This window comes from Macaca thibetana, chromosome 6 (genome assembly GCF_024542745.1).
Source record: "Macaca thibetana thibetana isolate TM-01 chromosome 6, ASM2454274v1, whole genome shotgun sequence".
NCBI lineage: Eukaryota > Metazoa > Chordata > Mammalia > Primates > Cercopithecidae > Macaca > Macaca thibetana.
In genome coordinates, this window is record NC_065583.1 from 29750906 (window position 1) to 29768096 (window position 17191).

General features: G+C 38.9%; 2 protein-coding genes and 1 long non-coding RNA gene across 6 annotated transcripts in view; 2 read left to right on the forward strand and 1 right to left on the reverse strand.

Moving 5' to 3' along the window:
• Positions 1–17191, forward strand: part of ATOX1 (antioxidant 1 copper chaperone) — a 603309-nt gene that overhangs the window by 497827 nt on the left and 88291 nt on the right. The gene's annotated exons all lie outside the window — the stretch shown is intronic.
• Positions 1–17191, forward strand: part of GLRA1 (glycine receptor alpha 1) — a 102841-nt gene that overhangs the window by 82195 nt on the left and 3455 nt on the right. For all 3 annotated transcript variants that reach the window (XM_050793681.1, XM_050793682.1, XM_050793683.1), the window contains one exon: positions 14043–14189. In XM_050793681.1, coding sequence (XP_050649638.1) covers positions 14043–14189 — 147 coding nt within the window. The remainder of the gene's footprint in view (positions 1–14042; positions 14190–17191) is intronic.
• Positions 1–17191, reverse strand: part of LOC126956626 (uncharacterized) — a 45237-nt gene that overhangs the window by 24921 nt on the left and 3125 nt on the right. The gene's annotated exons all lie outside the window — the stretch shown is intronic.

Here is a 17191-nt window from a genome sequence, read left to right on the forward strand (position 1 = left end):
GAAGTGCGAGTCCTCCAACTTTGTTCTACTTTTTCAAGATTGTTTTGGCTACTCTCTGTCTTTTGCATTTGCACACAAATATAAATTTTAGAAGCAGCTTGTCAATTTTTGAAATGAAAAAAGTAGCTGGAGTTTTAATAAAGAATGCATTGAATCCATGGACTAATCAGGGGAGTATTGCCATCTTAACAATATTATGTCTTCCAGTCCATCAACATGGGATTTCTTCCCATTTATTTAGGTCATCTTTAATTTCTTTCAAGAAAGATTTCTAGTTTTCAGTGTACAAGTCTTGCACCTATTTTGTTAAATTATATAACAGGTGTTGTAGAGATATATTCTTTTAAGCTATATAAATTGAATTGTTTTTAAGTTTAATTTTTAAATTCTAGTCCATAGAAATACAATTGATTTTTGTATGTTCATCTTGTATCCAATAACTTTGTTGAACTCATTTATTAACTCTAAGTCTTTTATACATCCTTAGGATTTTCTTTATACAAGACCATGTGATGTACAAATAGAGATTGCTTTACTTTTTCCTTTCTCACCTAGATGTCATTTATTTCTTTTTCTCACCTAATTTCCCTGGCTAGATCTCCCAGTATAATGAAGAACAGAACTGGTAAGAACAGATATTCCTGTCTCATTCCTGATCTTACATAGAAAGCTTTCCATTTTTCACTATTAAGCATGAGTTTAGCTGTGGGTTTTACATAGATGCCCTTTACAGTTTGAGGAAGTTTTCAATTATTAATTTGTTGAGTATTTTTACCATGAAAGGTGTTGAATTTTGTCAAATCCTGTTTCTGCATCTATTTAGAGAATCATGTGATATTTTTCCTTTATTTTATTCATATGGTGACTGATTTTTGTATGTTCAACCAACATTGCATTCCTGGGATACATCCCACTCACTCATAATGTGTAATTCTTTTTCATATGTCACTGGATTTGGTTTGCTAGTGTTTTCTTGAGTTTTTTTTTTTTTTTGTCTATATTCATAAGAAATATTGATATGTAGTTTTCTTTATTGTGATTTCTTTGGTTTTGTTGTCAGGGTAATACTAGCTTCTTAGAATGAGTTGGGAAATGTTCTATCCAATTCCACTTCTCTGAGAGAGTATAAGAAGGATTCGTGTTAATTCTTTAAATGTTTGGTGGAATTAATGAAGGAAGCCATCTGGTCCTGGACAATTCTTTGTCGAATTTTTATTACTAATTTAATCTCCTTACATGTTATGTGTGTATTCAAATTTTCTTCTTTTTTTTTTAAGATGGAGTTTTGCTGTTGTCACCCAGGCTGGAGCGCAGTGGCACGATCTTGGCTCACGGCAACCTCTGCCTCCTGGGTTCAAGCAATTCTCCTGCCTCAGCCTCCCAAGTAGCTAGGTGTAAAGGTGCACGCCACCATGCTTGGCTAATTTTTGCATTTTTAGTAGAGATGGGGTTTCGCCATGTTGGCCAGGCTGGTCTCAAACTCCTGACCTCAGGTGATCCACCCATCTTGGCCTCCCAAAGTGCTGGGATTACAGGCAAGAGCCACCATCCCTGGCCTCTATTTCTTTTTGAGTCAGTGTCTTTTTAGAAATTTGACCACCTCATTTAGGTTATCAAATTTATTGGCATACAGTTGTTCAAAGTATTCCCTTATAATCCTTTTTATTTCTGTAAAGTCAATGATAATGCCCCCTCTTTCACTCTTTATTTTAGTAATTTGATTCTTCTCTCATTTTTTTTCTTGAACGGTATTGTTAGAAATTATTCAATTTTGCTAATTTTTTCAAAGAATCAACATTTGGTTTCACTGATTTTCTCTATTATTTTTCTACTATTTTACTTATTACCATTCCAATCTTTATTATTTTCTTCCTTCTGCTTGCTTTGACTTTAGCTTGCCTTCCTAGTTTCTTAAGGTGCAAAGTTAGGTTATTGATCTGGGACCTTTCTTCTCTTTAAAACAGATGTTTACAGCTATACACTTCCCTCTAAAAATGATTTTAGCTGCATCTTATTAGTTTTAGTATGTTGTGTTTTTAGTTCATCTCAGAGTATTCCTTAATTTATGTTTTATTTATTCTTTGATGCATTAATTCATTTTTGTGAGTTTTCCAACTTACTTTTGGTTATTTATTTTTAATATTTCATTGAAATCAGAAAACATATTTGGTATGATTTCAACTATTTTAAGTCTGAGACTTGTTCTATGCATAATACATGGTTTATTCTGAAAATACTCCATGTGCACTTCAGAAGAATGTATATTCTTCTGTTATTGGGTGGAGTGTTCTATAGGTGTTTCTTAGGTCTAGTTGGTTTACAGTGTCATTTAAAGTTTTCATTTCCTTGGCGATCTTCTAATTGTTCTATTCATTATAAGAAGCAGGGTTTTGAAGACTCCAAGTATTATTGTTGAATTATCTATTTATCGCTTCAATTCAGGCAATTTTGCTTCATACATTTTGGGACTCTGTTGTTAGATGCATAGATGTTTATAATTGTTATATTTCTTGATGTATTGACTTATTATCAAATGCTCTTCATCTCTTAATAACAATTTTTTTTCCTAAAGATTGGTTTGTTTGTGGGTTTTTTTTTTCTGATATTGGTATAATCACCTACAGGCCTCTTTTGGTTAGTGTTTACATGGTACATTTTTTTCCATTCTTCTACTTTTATCCTAGTTGTGTCTTTGAATCTAAAGTGTGTCTTTTATAGACAGTATGTAGTTGCATTTTATTTTTTAATCAAGTCTGACAATCTCTTTCAATTAGTTTGTTTAGCCTATTTCTACTTAATTTAATTAATGTAATAAAAAATGCAATTTAGTATCATTTACATCTGCCATTGTGTTGTTTTCTATATATATCTTATCTTTTTTGTGTCTTTGTTCCTCCGTTACTGCCTTTTTACATTAAATATGTATTTTTGTGAGTGCAGTTGCTCATGCCTATAATCCCAGCACTTTGGGTTGCTTGAGTTCAGGAGTCCAAGACCAGCCTGGCCAACATGGTGAAACCCCATCTTTGCAAAAGATACTTTTAAAAAAATAGCTGGATGGAATGGCATACAGCTGTAGTCCTAGCTACTTAGGAGGCTGAAGTGGCAGGATTGCTTGAACCTTGGAAATTGAGGCTGCAGTGAGCTATGCTTGCAACACTGCACTCCAGCCTGGGTAACAAAGCAAGACCTTGTCTCAAAAACAAACAAACAAACAAACAAAAAAAAAAACACTATTTTCTAGTGTGTCATCTTAATTCCCTGGTCATTTCTTTTACTTTTTTTTTTTTTTTTTTTAGTTATTTTTTTCATGATTGCCCTGGGGATTACAATTTCATCTTATTTCAGAAACATCTAATTCAGATTATTAATACTAACTTAATCACAACAGTGTCTTAGTTTACTTGGACTACTAAAACAAATGCCACAGATTTGGTGGTTTAAACAATAAAAATTTATTTCTCATAGTTCTAAAACCTGGGAAGTCCAAAATCAAGGTAGCAGCTAATTCAGTTGCTAGTGAAGATTCTCTTTCAGGTTTGCAGATGACCACTTTCTTGCTTTGTCCTAACATGGTAGAGACAGAGTTCTAATTTCTACTGAATTAAGGCCCCACCTGTAAGATCTCACCCTAAAGATCTCACCTCTAAGATCTAACCCTAACCCTAACCCTAACTCTAACCTAATCACTTCCTCGTAGGCCCTGTCTCCAAATACAGTCATATTGGGGGTAAGGACGTCAACATATGAATTTTAGGGGCACACAAACATTCAGTTCATAACAGTACACAAAAAACTTTGCTCCTATATAGCTCAATTACCTCCCCCTTTCTTTACACTATTATCATACAAATTACATCTTCATTATATGTTAATTAACACAGGTTTATAATCATTGCTTTACTCAGTTGTCCTTTAAATCAGATAGGAGAAAAAAGTTACAAACAAAAACTACATTTTTTCATATTGTCTTGAATATTTACCTATGCAGTTACTTTTACTAATACTCCTTATTTCTTCATATGAATTTGAGTTATGGTCTAGCATCCTTTTATTTCAGCCTAAAGGACGTCCTTTAGTATTTCTTGTAGGACAGATCTGCTAATGGAAGTAGTTCAGCTTTTGTTTACCTAAAAATATATTTTTCCTTTTTAAGGGATACAGAATTCTTGAGAAAAATTGGCAGTCTTTTCCCTTTCAGCACTTTGAAAATGTTATCCCACTGTCTTCTGTACCCCATGGTATTAATGAGAATACAACTGTTAATCAAGAATCCCTTGTACAAAAGAAGTTGCTTCTCTTTTGCTGTTTTAAGATTCTGCCTTTGCAGGAGAATTTCTTGAACCTGGGAGGTGGAGATTGCAGTGAGAAGAGATCTAGCCATTGCACTCTAGCTTGGGCGACAGAGCGAGACTCCATCTGGAAAAAAAAAAAAAAAGATTCTGACCTTGTCTTCTGACATTTTGATGAGGATGTGTGTAGGTGTGGATCTCTTTATCTTACTTGGAGTTCCCTGTGCTTCTTAGATGTATAGATTACTATTTTTCAACACATTTGATAAGTTTTCAGGCACTATTTTTTAAAATATTCTTTCTCTTCCTGTCTCCACTGCAGATTCCTACTAAACATTATGTTGGTGCATTACATGGTTTCCCACAGGTTTCTGGGGCTGTTTATTTTTCTTCATTCTGTTCCTCAGACCATATAATCTAAAATTCACTGATTCTTCTTTAAGCTTCCTGATTCTTCTGTCTTCGTAAATCTACTGTTGATTCCATCTCGTGAAGTTTTCATTTCAGTTATTTTACTTTTCAACTCCAGAATTTCTATTTTATCATTTCTTTTTTTGAGATGGACTCTCGCTCTGTTGCCCAGGCTAGAGTGTGGTGATACGATCTCAGCTCACTGCAGCCTCTGCCTCCTGTGTTCAAGTGATTCTCCAATCTCGGCCTCCCGAGTAAGCTGGCATTACAGGCAACCACCACCATGCCTGGATAATTTTTGTATTTTTAGTAGAGACGAGGTTTCACCATGTTGGCCGGGCTGGTCTCAAACTCCTGACCTGAGGTGATACACCCGCCTCAGCCTCCCAAAATGCTGGGATTACAGGCTATCATTTCTCTTTACTAATATGCTATAATTTGTGAGACACTGCTCTCATATTTTCCTTTAGTTGTTTAGACATAGTTTCCTTTAGTTTGTTGAACATACTTAAAATAACTGATTTAAAGTCTTTGTCTACTAAGTCCAGCATCTGGGCTTCCTCAGGGGCAGCTTCTTTTGACTACTTTTCACCCTATGTATGAGTCATACTTTCCCCTTTTTTGCATGTCTTAGAATTTTTGTTAAAACTGGACATTTTTTTTTTTAAGTTCTGGGATACATGTGCAGAACATGCAGGTTTGTTATATAGGTATACACATGTCATGGTGGTTTGCAGCACCCATCAACCCATCATCTACGTTAGGTATTTCTCCTAATGCTATCCCTCCACTAGCACCCCACCACCCAATAGGCCCTAGTGTGTGATGTTCCCTGCCCTGTGTCCATGTATTCTCACTGTTGAACTCCCACTTATAAGTGAGAACATGCAGTGTTTGGTTTTCTGTTCTTGTGTTAGTTTGTTGAGAATAATGGTTTCCAGTTTCGTCCATGTCCCTGCAAAGGACATGAACTCATCCTTTTTATGGCTGCATCATATTCCATAGTGTATATGTGACACATTTTCTTTATCCAGTCTATCATTGATGGACATTTGGGTTGGCTCCAAGGCTTTGCTATTGTGAACAGTACTGCAATAAACATACACGTACATGTGTCTTTATAGTAGAATGATTTATAATCCTTTGGCTATATACCCAATAATGGGATTGTTGGTCAAATTCTAGTTCTAGATCCTTGAGGAATTGCCACACAGTCTTCCACAATGGTTGGACTAATTTACATTCTCACCAACAGTGTAAAAGCATTCCTATTTCTCCACATCCTCTCCAGCATCCGTTATTTCCTGACTTTTTAATGATGGCCATTCTAACTGGTGTGACATGGTGTCTCACTGTGGTTTTGATTTGCATTTCTCTAATGACCAGTGATGATGAGCTTTTTTTCATGTTTGTTGGCCACATAAATGTCTTCTTTTGAGAAGTGTCTGTTCATATCCTTCACCCACTTTTCGATGGGGCTGCTTTTTCTTATAAATTTGTTTAAGTTCTTTATAGATTCTGGATATTAGCCCTTTGTCAGATGGAAAGATTGCAAAAATTTTCTCCCATTCTGTAGGTTGCCTGTTCACTCTGATGATAGTTTTTGTTGTTGTTGTGTGTTTTTTTGTTTGTTTGTTTTGTTTTTTTGGGTTTTTTGCTGTGCAGAAGCTCTTTAGTTTAATTAGATCCCACTTGTCAATTTTGGCTTTTGTTGCCATTGCTTTTGGTGTTTTAGTCATGAAGTCTTTGCTCAGGCCTATGTCCTGAATGGTATTGCCTAGGTTTTCTTCTAGGGATTTTTTGGTTTTAGGTCTTACATTTAAGTACTCAATCTATCTTAATTTTTGTATAAGGTGTAAGGAAGGGGTGCAGTTTCAGTTTTCTGCATATGGCTAGCCAGTTTTCCCAACACCATTTATTAAATAGGGACTCCTTTCCCCATTGCTTGTTTTTGTCAAGATCAGATGGTTGTAGATATATGGCATTATTTCTGAAGCCTCTGTTCTGTTCCGTTGGTCTATATATCAGTTTTGGTACCAGTACCATGCTGTTTTGGTTACTGTAGCCTTGTAGTATAGCTTGAAGTCTGGTAGTGTGATGCCTCCAGCTTTGTTCTTTTTGCTTAAGATTGTCTTGGCTATGCGGGCTCTTTTTTGGTTACATATGAAATTTGAAGTAGTTTTTTTCTACTTCTGTGAAGAAAGTCAGTGGTAGCTTGATGGGGATAGCACTGAATCTATAAATTACTTTGGGAAGTATAGCCATTTTCACAATATTGATTCTTCCTATCCATGAGCATGGAATGTTCTTCCATTTGTTTGTGTCCTCTCTTATTTCCTTGAGCAGTGGTTTGTAGTTCTCCTTGAAGAGTTCCTGCACATCCCTTGTAAGTTGTATTCTTAAGTATTTTATTCTCTTTGTAGCAGTTGTGAATGGGAGTTCACTCATTATTTGGGTCTTCTCTGTTTGTCTATTATTGGTGTATAGGAATACTTGTGATTTTTGCACATTGATTTTCTATCCTGAGACTTTGCTGAAGTTGCTTATCAGCTTAAAGAGATTTGGGGCTGAGACGATGGGGTTTTCTAAATATACAATCATGTCATCTGCAAACAGAGATAATTTGACTTCCTCTCTTCCTATTTGAATACGCTTTATTTCTTTCTCTTGCCTGACTGCCCTGACCAGCACTTCCAATACTATGTTGAATAGGAGTGGTGAGAGAGGGCAACCTTGTCTTGTGCCGGCTTTCCAGGGGAATGCTTCCAGCTTTTGCCCATTCCGTATGATATTGGCTGTAGGTTTGTCATAAGTAGCTCTTATTATTTTGAGATGCATCCCATCAATACCCAGTTTATTGAGAGTTTTTAGCATGAAGGGGCGTTGAATATTATCGAAGGCTTTTTCTACATCTATTGAGCTAATCATGGTTTTTTGTCATTGGTTCTGTTTTTGTGATGGATTATGTTTATTGATTTGCATATGTTGAACCAGCCTTGCATCCCAGGGATGAAGCTGAATTGATGGTCATGGATAAGCTTTTTGATGTGCTGCTGGATTTGGTTTGCCAGTATTTTATTGAGGATTTTCGCATCAATGTTCATCAGGGATATTGGCCTGCAATTCTCTTTTTTTGTTGTGTCTCTGCCAGGTTTTGGTATCAGGATGATATTGACCTCGTAAAATGAGTTTTGGTATCAGGATGACGCTGGCCTCATAAAATGAGTTAGGGAGGTGTCCTTCCTTTTCTATTGTTTGGAATAGTTTCAGATGAATGGCACCAGCTCCTCTTTGTACCTCTGGTAGAATTTGGCTGTGAATCCGTCTGGTCCTGGGCTTTTTATGGTTGGTAGGCTATTAATTACTGTCTTTATTTCAGAACTTGTTATTGGCCTGTTCCAGGATTCAACTTCTTCCTGGTTTAGTCTTGAGACGGTGTATGTGTCCAGGAATTTATCCATTTCTTCTAGATCTTCTAGTTTTTTGCATACAGGTGTTTATAATATTCTCTGATGGTAGTTTGTATTTCTGTGGGATCAGTGGTGATATCCCCTTTATCCTTTTTATTGTGTCTATTTCATTCTTCTCTCTTATTATTCTGGCTAGCAGTCTATATATTTTGTTAATCTTCAAAAAGCCAGCCCCTGGATTCATTGATTTTTTGAAGGGTTTTTCATGTCTCTATCTCCTTCAGTTTTGCTCTGATCTTATTTCTTGTCTTCTGCTAGCTTTTGAATTTGTTTGCTCTTATTTTTCTAGTTCTTTTAATTCTGATGTTAGGGTGTCAATTTTAGATCTTTTCTGCTTTCTTCTGTGGGCATTTAGTGCTATAAATTTTCCTCTAAACACTGCTTTAGATGTGTCCCAGAGATTCTGGTATGTTGTGTCTTTGTTCTCATTGGTTTCAAATAAATTATTTATTTCTGCCTTAATTTTGTTATTTACCCAGTAGTTATTCAGGAGCAGGTTGTTTAGTTTCCATGGAATTGTGTGGTTTTGAGTGAGTTTCTTAATCCCGAGTTCCAGTTTGATTGCACTGTGGTCTGAGAGACTGTTTGTTATGATGTCCATTATTTTGCATTTGCTGAGGAATGTTTTACTTCCAATTATGTGGTCAATTTTAGAATAAGTGTGATGTGTTGCTAAGAAGAACATATATTTTGTTGATTTTGGGTGGAGAGTTCTGTAGATTTCTATTAGGTCTGCTTGGTCCAGAGCTGAGTTCACGTCCTGAATATCCTTGTCAATTTCTGTCTCGTTGATCTGTCTAATATTGACAGTGGGGTGCTAAAGTCTCCCACTATTATTGTTTGGGAGTCTATGTCTCTTTGTAGGTCTCTAAGAACTTGCCTTATGAATCTGGGTCTGTATGGGGTGCATATATATTTAGGATAGTTAGCTCTTCTTGTTGCATTGATCCCTTTACCATTATGTAATACCCTTCTTTGTCTTTTTTGATCTTTGTTGGTTTAAAGTCTGTTTTATCAGAAACTAGGATTGCAACCCCGGTTTTTTTTTTTTTTTTTTTTTTTTTTTTTTTTTTGCTTTCCATTTCCTTGGTAAATATCCCCCCATCCTGCCAGACACGATTGCTCATGCCTGTAATCCCAGCACTTTCGGAGGCGGACGCAGGTGGATCACCTGAGGTCAGGAGTTGGAGACCAGCCTGACCAACCTGAAGAAACCCCATCTCTACTAAAAATACAAAATTAGCCGTGCATGGTGGCACATGCCTGTAATCCCAGTTACTTGGGAGGCTGAGGCAGGAGAATGGCTTGAACCCAGGAGGTGGAGGATGTGGTGAGCTGAGATCGTGCCATTGCACTCCACCTTGGGCAACAAGAGCAGAACTCTGTCTCAATAAAAAATATACATATTATACATACACACACACACACACACACACACACACATTCCTCCATCCCTTTATTTTGAGCCTATGTGTGTCTTTGCACGTGAGACTGGTCTTCTAAATACAGCACACTGCTGAGTCTTGACTCTTTATCCAATTTGCCAGTCTGTGTCTTTTAACTGGGGCATTTAGCCTGTTTACATTTAAGATTAACATTGTTATGTGTGAATTTGATCCTGTCATTATGATGCCAGCTGGTTATTGTTCCCGTTAGTTGATGTGGTTTCTTCATAGTGTAAATGGTCTTTACAATTTGGTATGTTTTTGCAGTGGCTGGTACCAGCTGTTCCTTTCCATGTTTAGTGCTTCCTTCAGGAGCTCTTGTACGACAGGCCTGGTGGAGATGAAATCTCTCAGCATTTGCTTGTCTGTAAAGGATTTTAGTTCTCCTTTGTTTATGAAGCTCTCCTTTGCTTATGAAGCTTAGTTTGGCTGGATATGAAATTCTGGGTTGAAAATTTTTTTCTTTAAGATTGTTGAATATTGGCCCCCAGTCTCTTCTGGCTTATAGGGTTTCTGCCAAGAGATCTGCTGTTAGTCTGATGGGCTTCCCTTTGTGGGTAACCCGACCTTTCCCTCTGGCTGCCCCTAACATTTTTTCCTTCATTTCAACCTTTGTGAATCTGACAATTATGTGTCTTGGGGTTGCTCTTCTCAAGGAGTATCTTTGTGGCGTTCTCTGTATTTCCTGAATTTGAATGTTGGCCTGTCTTGCTAGGTTGGGGAAGTTCTCCTGGATATCCTGAAGAGTGTTTTCCAACTTGGTTCCATTCTCCCTGTCACTTTCAGGTACACCAATTGAACGTAGGTTTGGTCTTGTCACATAGTCCCATATTTCTTGGAAGTTTTCTTTGTTCCTTTTCATTCTTTTTTCTCTAATCTTGTCTTCATGCTTTGTTTCACTAAATTGATCTTCAATCTCTGATATCCTTTCTTCCACTTGATCGATTCAGCTATTGATACTTGTGTATGCTTCACGACGTTCTCGTGCTATGTTTTTCAGTTCCATCAGGTCATTTATGTTCTTCTCTAAACTTGTTATTCCAGTTAGCAATTCTTCTAACCTCTTTTCAAGGTTCTTAGCTTCCTTGCCTTGTATTAGAACATGCTCCTTTAGCTCAGAGGAGTTTGTTATTCTCCACCTTCTGAAGCCTACTTCTGTGACTTTGTCGAACTCGTTCTCTGTCCAGTTTTGTTCCCTTGCTGGCAAGGAGTTGTGATCCTTTGGAGGAGAAAAGGCATTCCAGTTTTTGGAATTTTCAGCCTTTTTGTGCTGGTTTTTCCTCTTCTTCGTGGATTTATCTACCTTTGGTCTTTGATGCTGGTGACCTTCAGATGGGATTTCTGTATGGCTGTCCTTTCTGTTGATTTTGATGCTATTCCTTTCTGTTTGTTAGTTTTCCTTCTAACAGTCAGGCCCCTCAGCTGCAGGTCTGCTGGAGTTTGCTGGAGATCCACTCCAGACCCTGTTTTCCTGGTTATCACCAGTGGAGACTGCAGAACAGCAAAGATTGCTGCCTGTTCCTTCCTCTGGAAACTTCATCCCAGAGGGGCAGCTGCCAGATGCCAGCTGGAGCTCTCCTCTATGAGGTGTCTTTCAACCCCTGCTGGGAGGTGTTTCTCTGTCAGGAGGCATGGGGGTCAGGGACCCACTTGAGGAGGCAGTCTGTCCCTTAGCAGAGCTCGAGTGCTGTGCTGGGAGATCCACTACTCTCTTCAGAACTGGCAGGCAGGAACGTTTAAGTCTGCTGAAGCTGCTCCCACAGCTATGCCTTCCCCCCAGGTGCTTTGTCCCAGGGAGATGGTAGTTTTATCTATAAGCCCCTGACTGGGGCTGCTCCTTTTCTTTCAGAGATGCCCTGCCCAGAGAGGAGGGATCTAGAGAGGCAGCCTGGCTACAGAGGCTTTGCTGAGCTGTGGTGTGCTCCACCCAGTTCGAACTTCCCGGCAGCTTTGTTTACACTGTGAGGGGAAAACCACCTACTCAATCCTCAGTAATGGTGGACACTTCTCCCCTCACCAAGCTCAAGGGTTCCAGGTCGACTTCAGACTGCTGTGCTGACAGCGAGAATTTCAAGCCAGTGGATCTTAGCTTGCTGGGCTCCATGGGGATGGGATCTGCTGAGCTAAACCACTTGGCTCGCTGGCTTCAGCCTCCTTTCCAGGGGAGTGAACGGTTCTGTCTTGCTGGGGTTCCAGGTGCCACTGGGGTATGAAAAAAAAAAAAAAAAAAAAAAAAAAAAAAACTCCCGCAGCTAGCTCGGTGTCTGTCCAAATGGCTGCCCAGTTTTGTGCTTGAAAACCAGGGCCCTGGTGGCATAGGCACCCGAGGGAGTCTCCTTGTCTGCAGGTTGCAAAGACCCTGGGAAAAGAGTAGTATCTGGGGCCAGAGTGCATCATCCCTCACGACACAGTCCCTCAAGGCTTTCCTTGGCTAGGGGAGGGAAATCCCCAACCCCTTGCGCTTCCTGGGTGAGGCGACACCCTACTCTGCTTCAGCTCACCTTCTGTGGGCTGCACCCACTGTCTAACCAGTCCCAGTGAGATAAGCTGGGTACCTCAGTTGGAAATGCAGAAATCACCCGCCTTCTGCATTGATCTTGCTGGGAGCTGCAGACCAGAGCTGTTCCTATTTGGCCATCTTGCCAACCAATTTTAGACATTTTAATAATATAATGTGGCAACTTTGAAAATCAAATTCTCCCCTCTCTTCAGGATTTGTTGCTGTTGCTATTCAGTAACTTTTCTGAACTAATTCCGTAAAGTTTGTATTATTTATTTTGTAGGACCACTGAAGTCTCTGCTCAGTTAGGTTGGTAGTCAGCTTAAAATCAGACAAAGGTTTCTTAAATGGCCGGAACCTATAAGTCTCCTAGCCTTCACCAAGGGGCTCTCTATCTTAAACATTCTGCAAGGCAGTTTACAACTTTGACTCAGGCTCCACTTCCTGCTTGCTCAGACTATCAAGGTTAGCCAAAGGTGAGTGCCTAGAGCCATCTCAGGTCTTCCCGGGAATGCACACAGCTCTAAGTTTGCACACAGTTGCCCAAGAATATGTCAGAGCTTTCCAAAGCCCCCTATAAACATCTCATTACCCAGCTTTTCCTTTTCAGCTTTTTGATTAACTTATTATTTTGCCCCAACTGCCTCAGGTAGCAATTACTGTTGATTGCTTTTGATGAATGCCCTCAAAGAAAAGGTTGTTCACATGGGGACAGCTCCAAATCAGGTCAAATAAAGACAGCCTTATGAGTGGCATTTTTGAGGGAACCATGAGGTATGTCAAACGATGATAACTCTCTGGGAATGAGGCATTGAAGAAGCTCCAACTGTGTTCTGCTCCATCCAATGGCTTCCAGACAGCTGTTGGTTTTCAAGGCTACCATGGAGCTGGATAGATTAGGATAGGAATATGGCAAAACACCACAAAGCTCCAAGGGGAATGAAAATACATGTCAGTGCAGAAACTTGTACTTGGTTGTTTATAGCAGCATTACTCACAGTAGCTAAAAAGTAGAAAACTTAAATATCCATTAACTGATTAACGGATAAACAAAATGTTGTATATCCATAAAACAGGGTATTATTCAGCCATAAAAAGGAATGAAATACTGATACATGTTACAGTGTGAATGAACCTTGAAAATATTACGCTAAGTGAAAGAGGCCGATCATAAAAGGCCACATATTGTATTATTTCATTCATATAAGATATGGATTAGTGGTTGTTTATGGTTAGGGGAATAGAGAGGTGATAGCTAAAAGGTAACAGATTTATTTTTGAGGTAATGAAAACGTTCTAAAATTGACTGATGATGATGGTTGCACACATGTGTGAATATTCTAAAAATCGTTAAACTGTACATTTTAAATGTAAGAATTGTATGGTATGTGAATTATATCTCAATAACACTTTTAAACAATGCCACAAAACTTGTGTTCTTATTAAGATTCAGCTGATTTTCTTGAATAAATGTTGACAGGACTGATATAAGCCTTTGGTAATTAGTGGAGGTCTGAAAAGTTGGCACTGACAATTTTTTCCAGTGTTCCCATTAATTTTTTGGAGGAATTTTCAGGTCCTTACGATGACATTTTTGCTGACATCCTTCATTCACTTTTAATGCTCAGTACAACAGTTTGTTCCGATCACCCTTAAACAAAACACAGCATTCTGTTCTAAGTGATAATGCTAAATATACCACCGTCCTCTCTTTAGTACTCTCATAGGTACTATAATCTATTTACCCCGATATTCTTTCCAGTCTGTTTGATGTATTTCTCTTCTGTTTTCCTCTCTACCTCCACCCTAATAACCTAGCTGAGGAGCAGACAGCAGTGGGTGATGTGGGGAACTACTGAAGAGCTTAATATTTTACACTCCCCTGCTCTCACCTCCCTGTGTTTCTCCTCCACCCCCACTCTAGGTGTCCTATGTGAAAGCCATTGACATTTGGATGGCAGTTTGCCTGCTCTTTGTGTTCTCAGCCCTACTAGAATATGCTGCCGTTAACTTTGTGTCTCGGCAACATAAAGAGCTGCTCCGATTCAGGAGGAAGCGGAGACATCACAAGGTAGGCCTTTGGGTCACTGGCTAAGGAGGGATAGCTGGTAGTGAACAAAAGATTTCTAAGCAGTCTTGTCTGTGTTATTTGTTTCAATGGTCCACCCTTCTCAATGTGCAAGGCAGGTTAGAAACAGAAATTAAACACCTAGAGGTCTCAGCTTTCCCTCCCATAAATAATGCCCTAGAGTTGGGTCTATAGGCAGTCACTCTTCGAATCGTAACAGTAACACTACAGAAATTATCAAGTTATACCTAAAGGCAGAACTAATTAATTAAAAGCTGATGGGGTCAAGAAAATAACTAACTATAAATCTAAAAGATTGGGAGATGTCCATTGGCTTTTTTCTGCAAGCCTGCATTGTTTTAATAGGCTTGATTCCAGAAGACAATTGCACCACAAAAGGTGAGATCTTAAAGTAGAATGCCCAGGTTCAGGCCTTTGCTTCCTGCCTCCAGGAAAGAGGCAACAAGCAAGATCTCCGCCAGAGTGGGTTCTCTCTCCATATGAGGGATTGAAAAAAGGAGTATTTGACATGGCACCTCTGAAAAGTTACCAACCTCTGTTCACAAACTGCTCCATACCCTGGGTCCATAACTAGTTCCCCAGAAGATCCAACCACCCTGGCTTTTTCCTTAGTTCTTCAAACATACACACAGGACTTTTAATATCTTGTTCTCTTTCCCTGTACTGCTCTTCCAGTACACTGTGTGTCCTAGCAAATGCCATGTTCCAATTGAACTCAATTTCTAAACTTCTAAAAATGTATCCCGATTTAAAAGCGTAAATTCAATGATGTGATTTTTTAAAGCCAATCTCTTCCACCAAGTCGCAAGCTCCATAAAAGCAGAGACCGTGTTTGTTTTTGCTCCAAGGTCTATCTCTGGTGCCTAACACAATGCCTAACATACAGTGAGCATGCAATAAGTATTTGTTAAACAAATCAACAAAGGGATAAACAAACGATTAGGTTGATGCAAAAATAATTGCAGTTTTGGCCATTAAAAGCAATAAAGAAGAAGCCTCCAGACAGAGAGTCTGAAGTTTTTCCAGTGACAGATTAGGGCAACCAGGGACCCTGTCATAGCGTTGCAGGTCACAGCACGTACCTGCAATGTGCCAGGTCCCACAAGCTTTAAACTGACCTATATAAAATCGTTGTCTATTAGTCAGTAAAGCTCAAAAATAAAATAAAACAAAACAAAATAGTTGTCTGCCCAAGCACAATGTGCTGTGACAAAGGACCCTGCCTCTTCGTTTTCTTTAGTATGTGACTTCGAGCTAGCCTATTCTTGGGCCCAGGTTCTCCATGTGCAAAGTGCATATAAAGGGAAACTCTGGTGAGAATTAAATCAGGGGATGCCAAAGTAGCTTTAAGTTTTGTTCCTGCCACACAAGTGCCAAGGATTTAAATGATTACATATACACACATTTCCATCAGTATATTTCTTAAACATCAGCAATCTGATTCAATTAACTTCTGGCAGTTTACCACAGGGAGGAGGCCGACATTCCAAGACAGAAGACGTTCATGGGAATTAAGATATCACCATCCTTCTAAACTACATTAAGGAGGAAATTGTCTTGGGTTCAGCAAGCCAGATAGAATTTCTTAAATGACCCCTGGTTTTAGTTACTCTATGTTGTCCATTTAATACCTAACCTCTGATGCTTTTAAAAAAAAAAAAAAAAAAAAAAAAGTCTAATTAAGAAACTGGCACGATGGTTTGTGCCTATAATCCCAACTATTAGGAAGGCTGAGGTGAGAGGATTGCTTTAGCCCAGGAGTTCCAAACCAATGTGGGCAACATAGTGACTTTGTCAAAAAAAAAAAAAAAAAAAAAAAAAAAAAAAAAAAAAAAGAGAGAGAGAGAGAAAGAAAAGAAAAGAAAGAAAGGAAAGAAAGGAAAGGAAAGAAAGGAAAGAAAAAAAAGAAAGAACTAAAGAAAGAAACTGACCAAACATAACTATCCCTGGGATTTTATTTTTCCTTTTCTCTCCCCGCCCCCATAGACTAGCTGCTTTTTGTAATTTCGTCTGCTAGAGACAGTTGTTAAAAACACTAATTTGAAAAGACTATGTCCAAGATATTTTACTAGCACCAGCCCTTTTGATTGGGCACTGCACAGCTCCAGTAGATGCTGTTTGCATGGACTAAAATGAGAATGGAGCCTCCTAAAGATATATAGTATGGTGGGCCTATGGTACTTTCAAAGGCTGCTTCTACCTTCCCCAAATATCTACCAGTTTGACACACTAGAAGAAAACAAACACTATCTCTCTGGCCAGATAAAGTGTGAATAAGGCCACTAGCTAGATTTGATCAGATTCTCCTGCTCAGTTCCCTCCTGGAAGATACCTCAGCAATCACCCCATCCACTCCTTCCATGCAACTGATGAGGGAGACCCACAATAGCAAGGCCAAGTCACCAGTATCATGAGGCACTACTGGCAAAGGCAGGAGAGGTGCTGAAAGACCCGAGACTCTCCTCCAAACATTAACCATATCACCGTGAGTTCTTATCTGTTCATCAGTGTGTCCATCCTGAAGCAGATAAAAATGGCCCTGCATTTACTAGATCTTAAATAAAAACTAAGCCTCATCACAAGGCAGAGGTCAAAAACTAGTAGCCAGAAGGCCAAATTTGGTGTGCAAATATCTTTACTTTGGCCTGGAGTGTTTTTAAAATCTGGACTAAGGGGTCAGCATTTAAAAATCACACTTCTGGCTTCACTAGAAAAAAATCACAGCATCCAGCCACACTGGATGTGCTTCCCATAAGGTACTGGTACACTGGAACTGCCTTTAGGTAGGGAATGCATTTTCCAATTAATACCATCCCTTCTAACCAGGGACATTTCTCAGCCCCAACTCACTTTACCACTCACATTTCTCCTGCCTGCCTCCTGTATGCATTTGAATTAATGTAATCTCTTTCATAAGGGCTCTTAAGTTGGCCCAAATATCAGAAATTACAATGATGCAGAATTAAGCTCACCATAAAGAATAG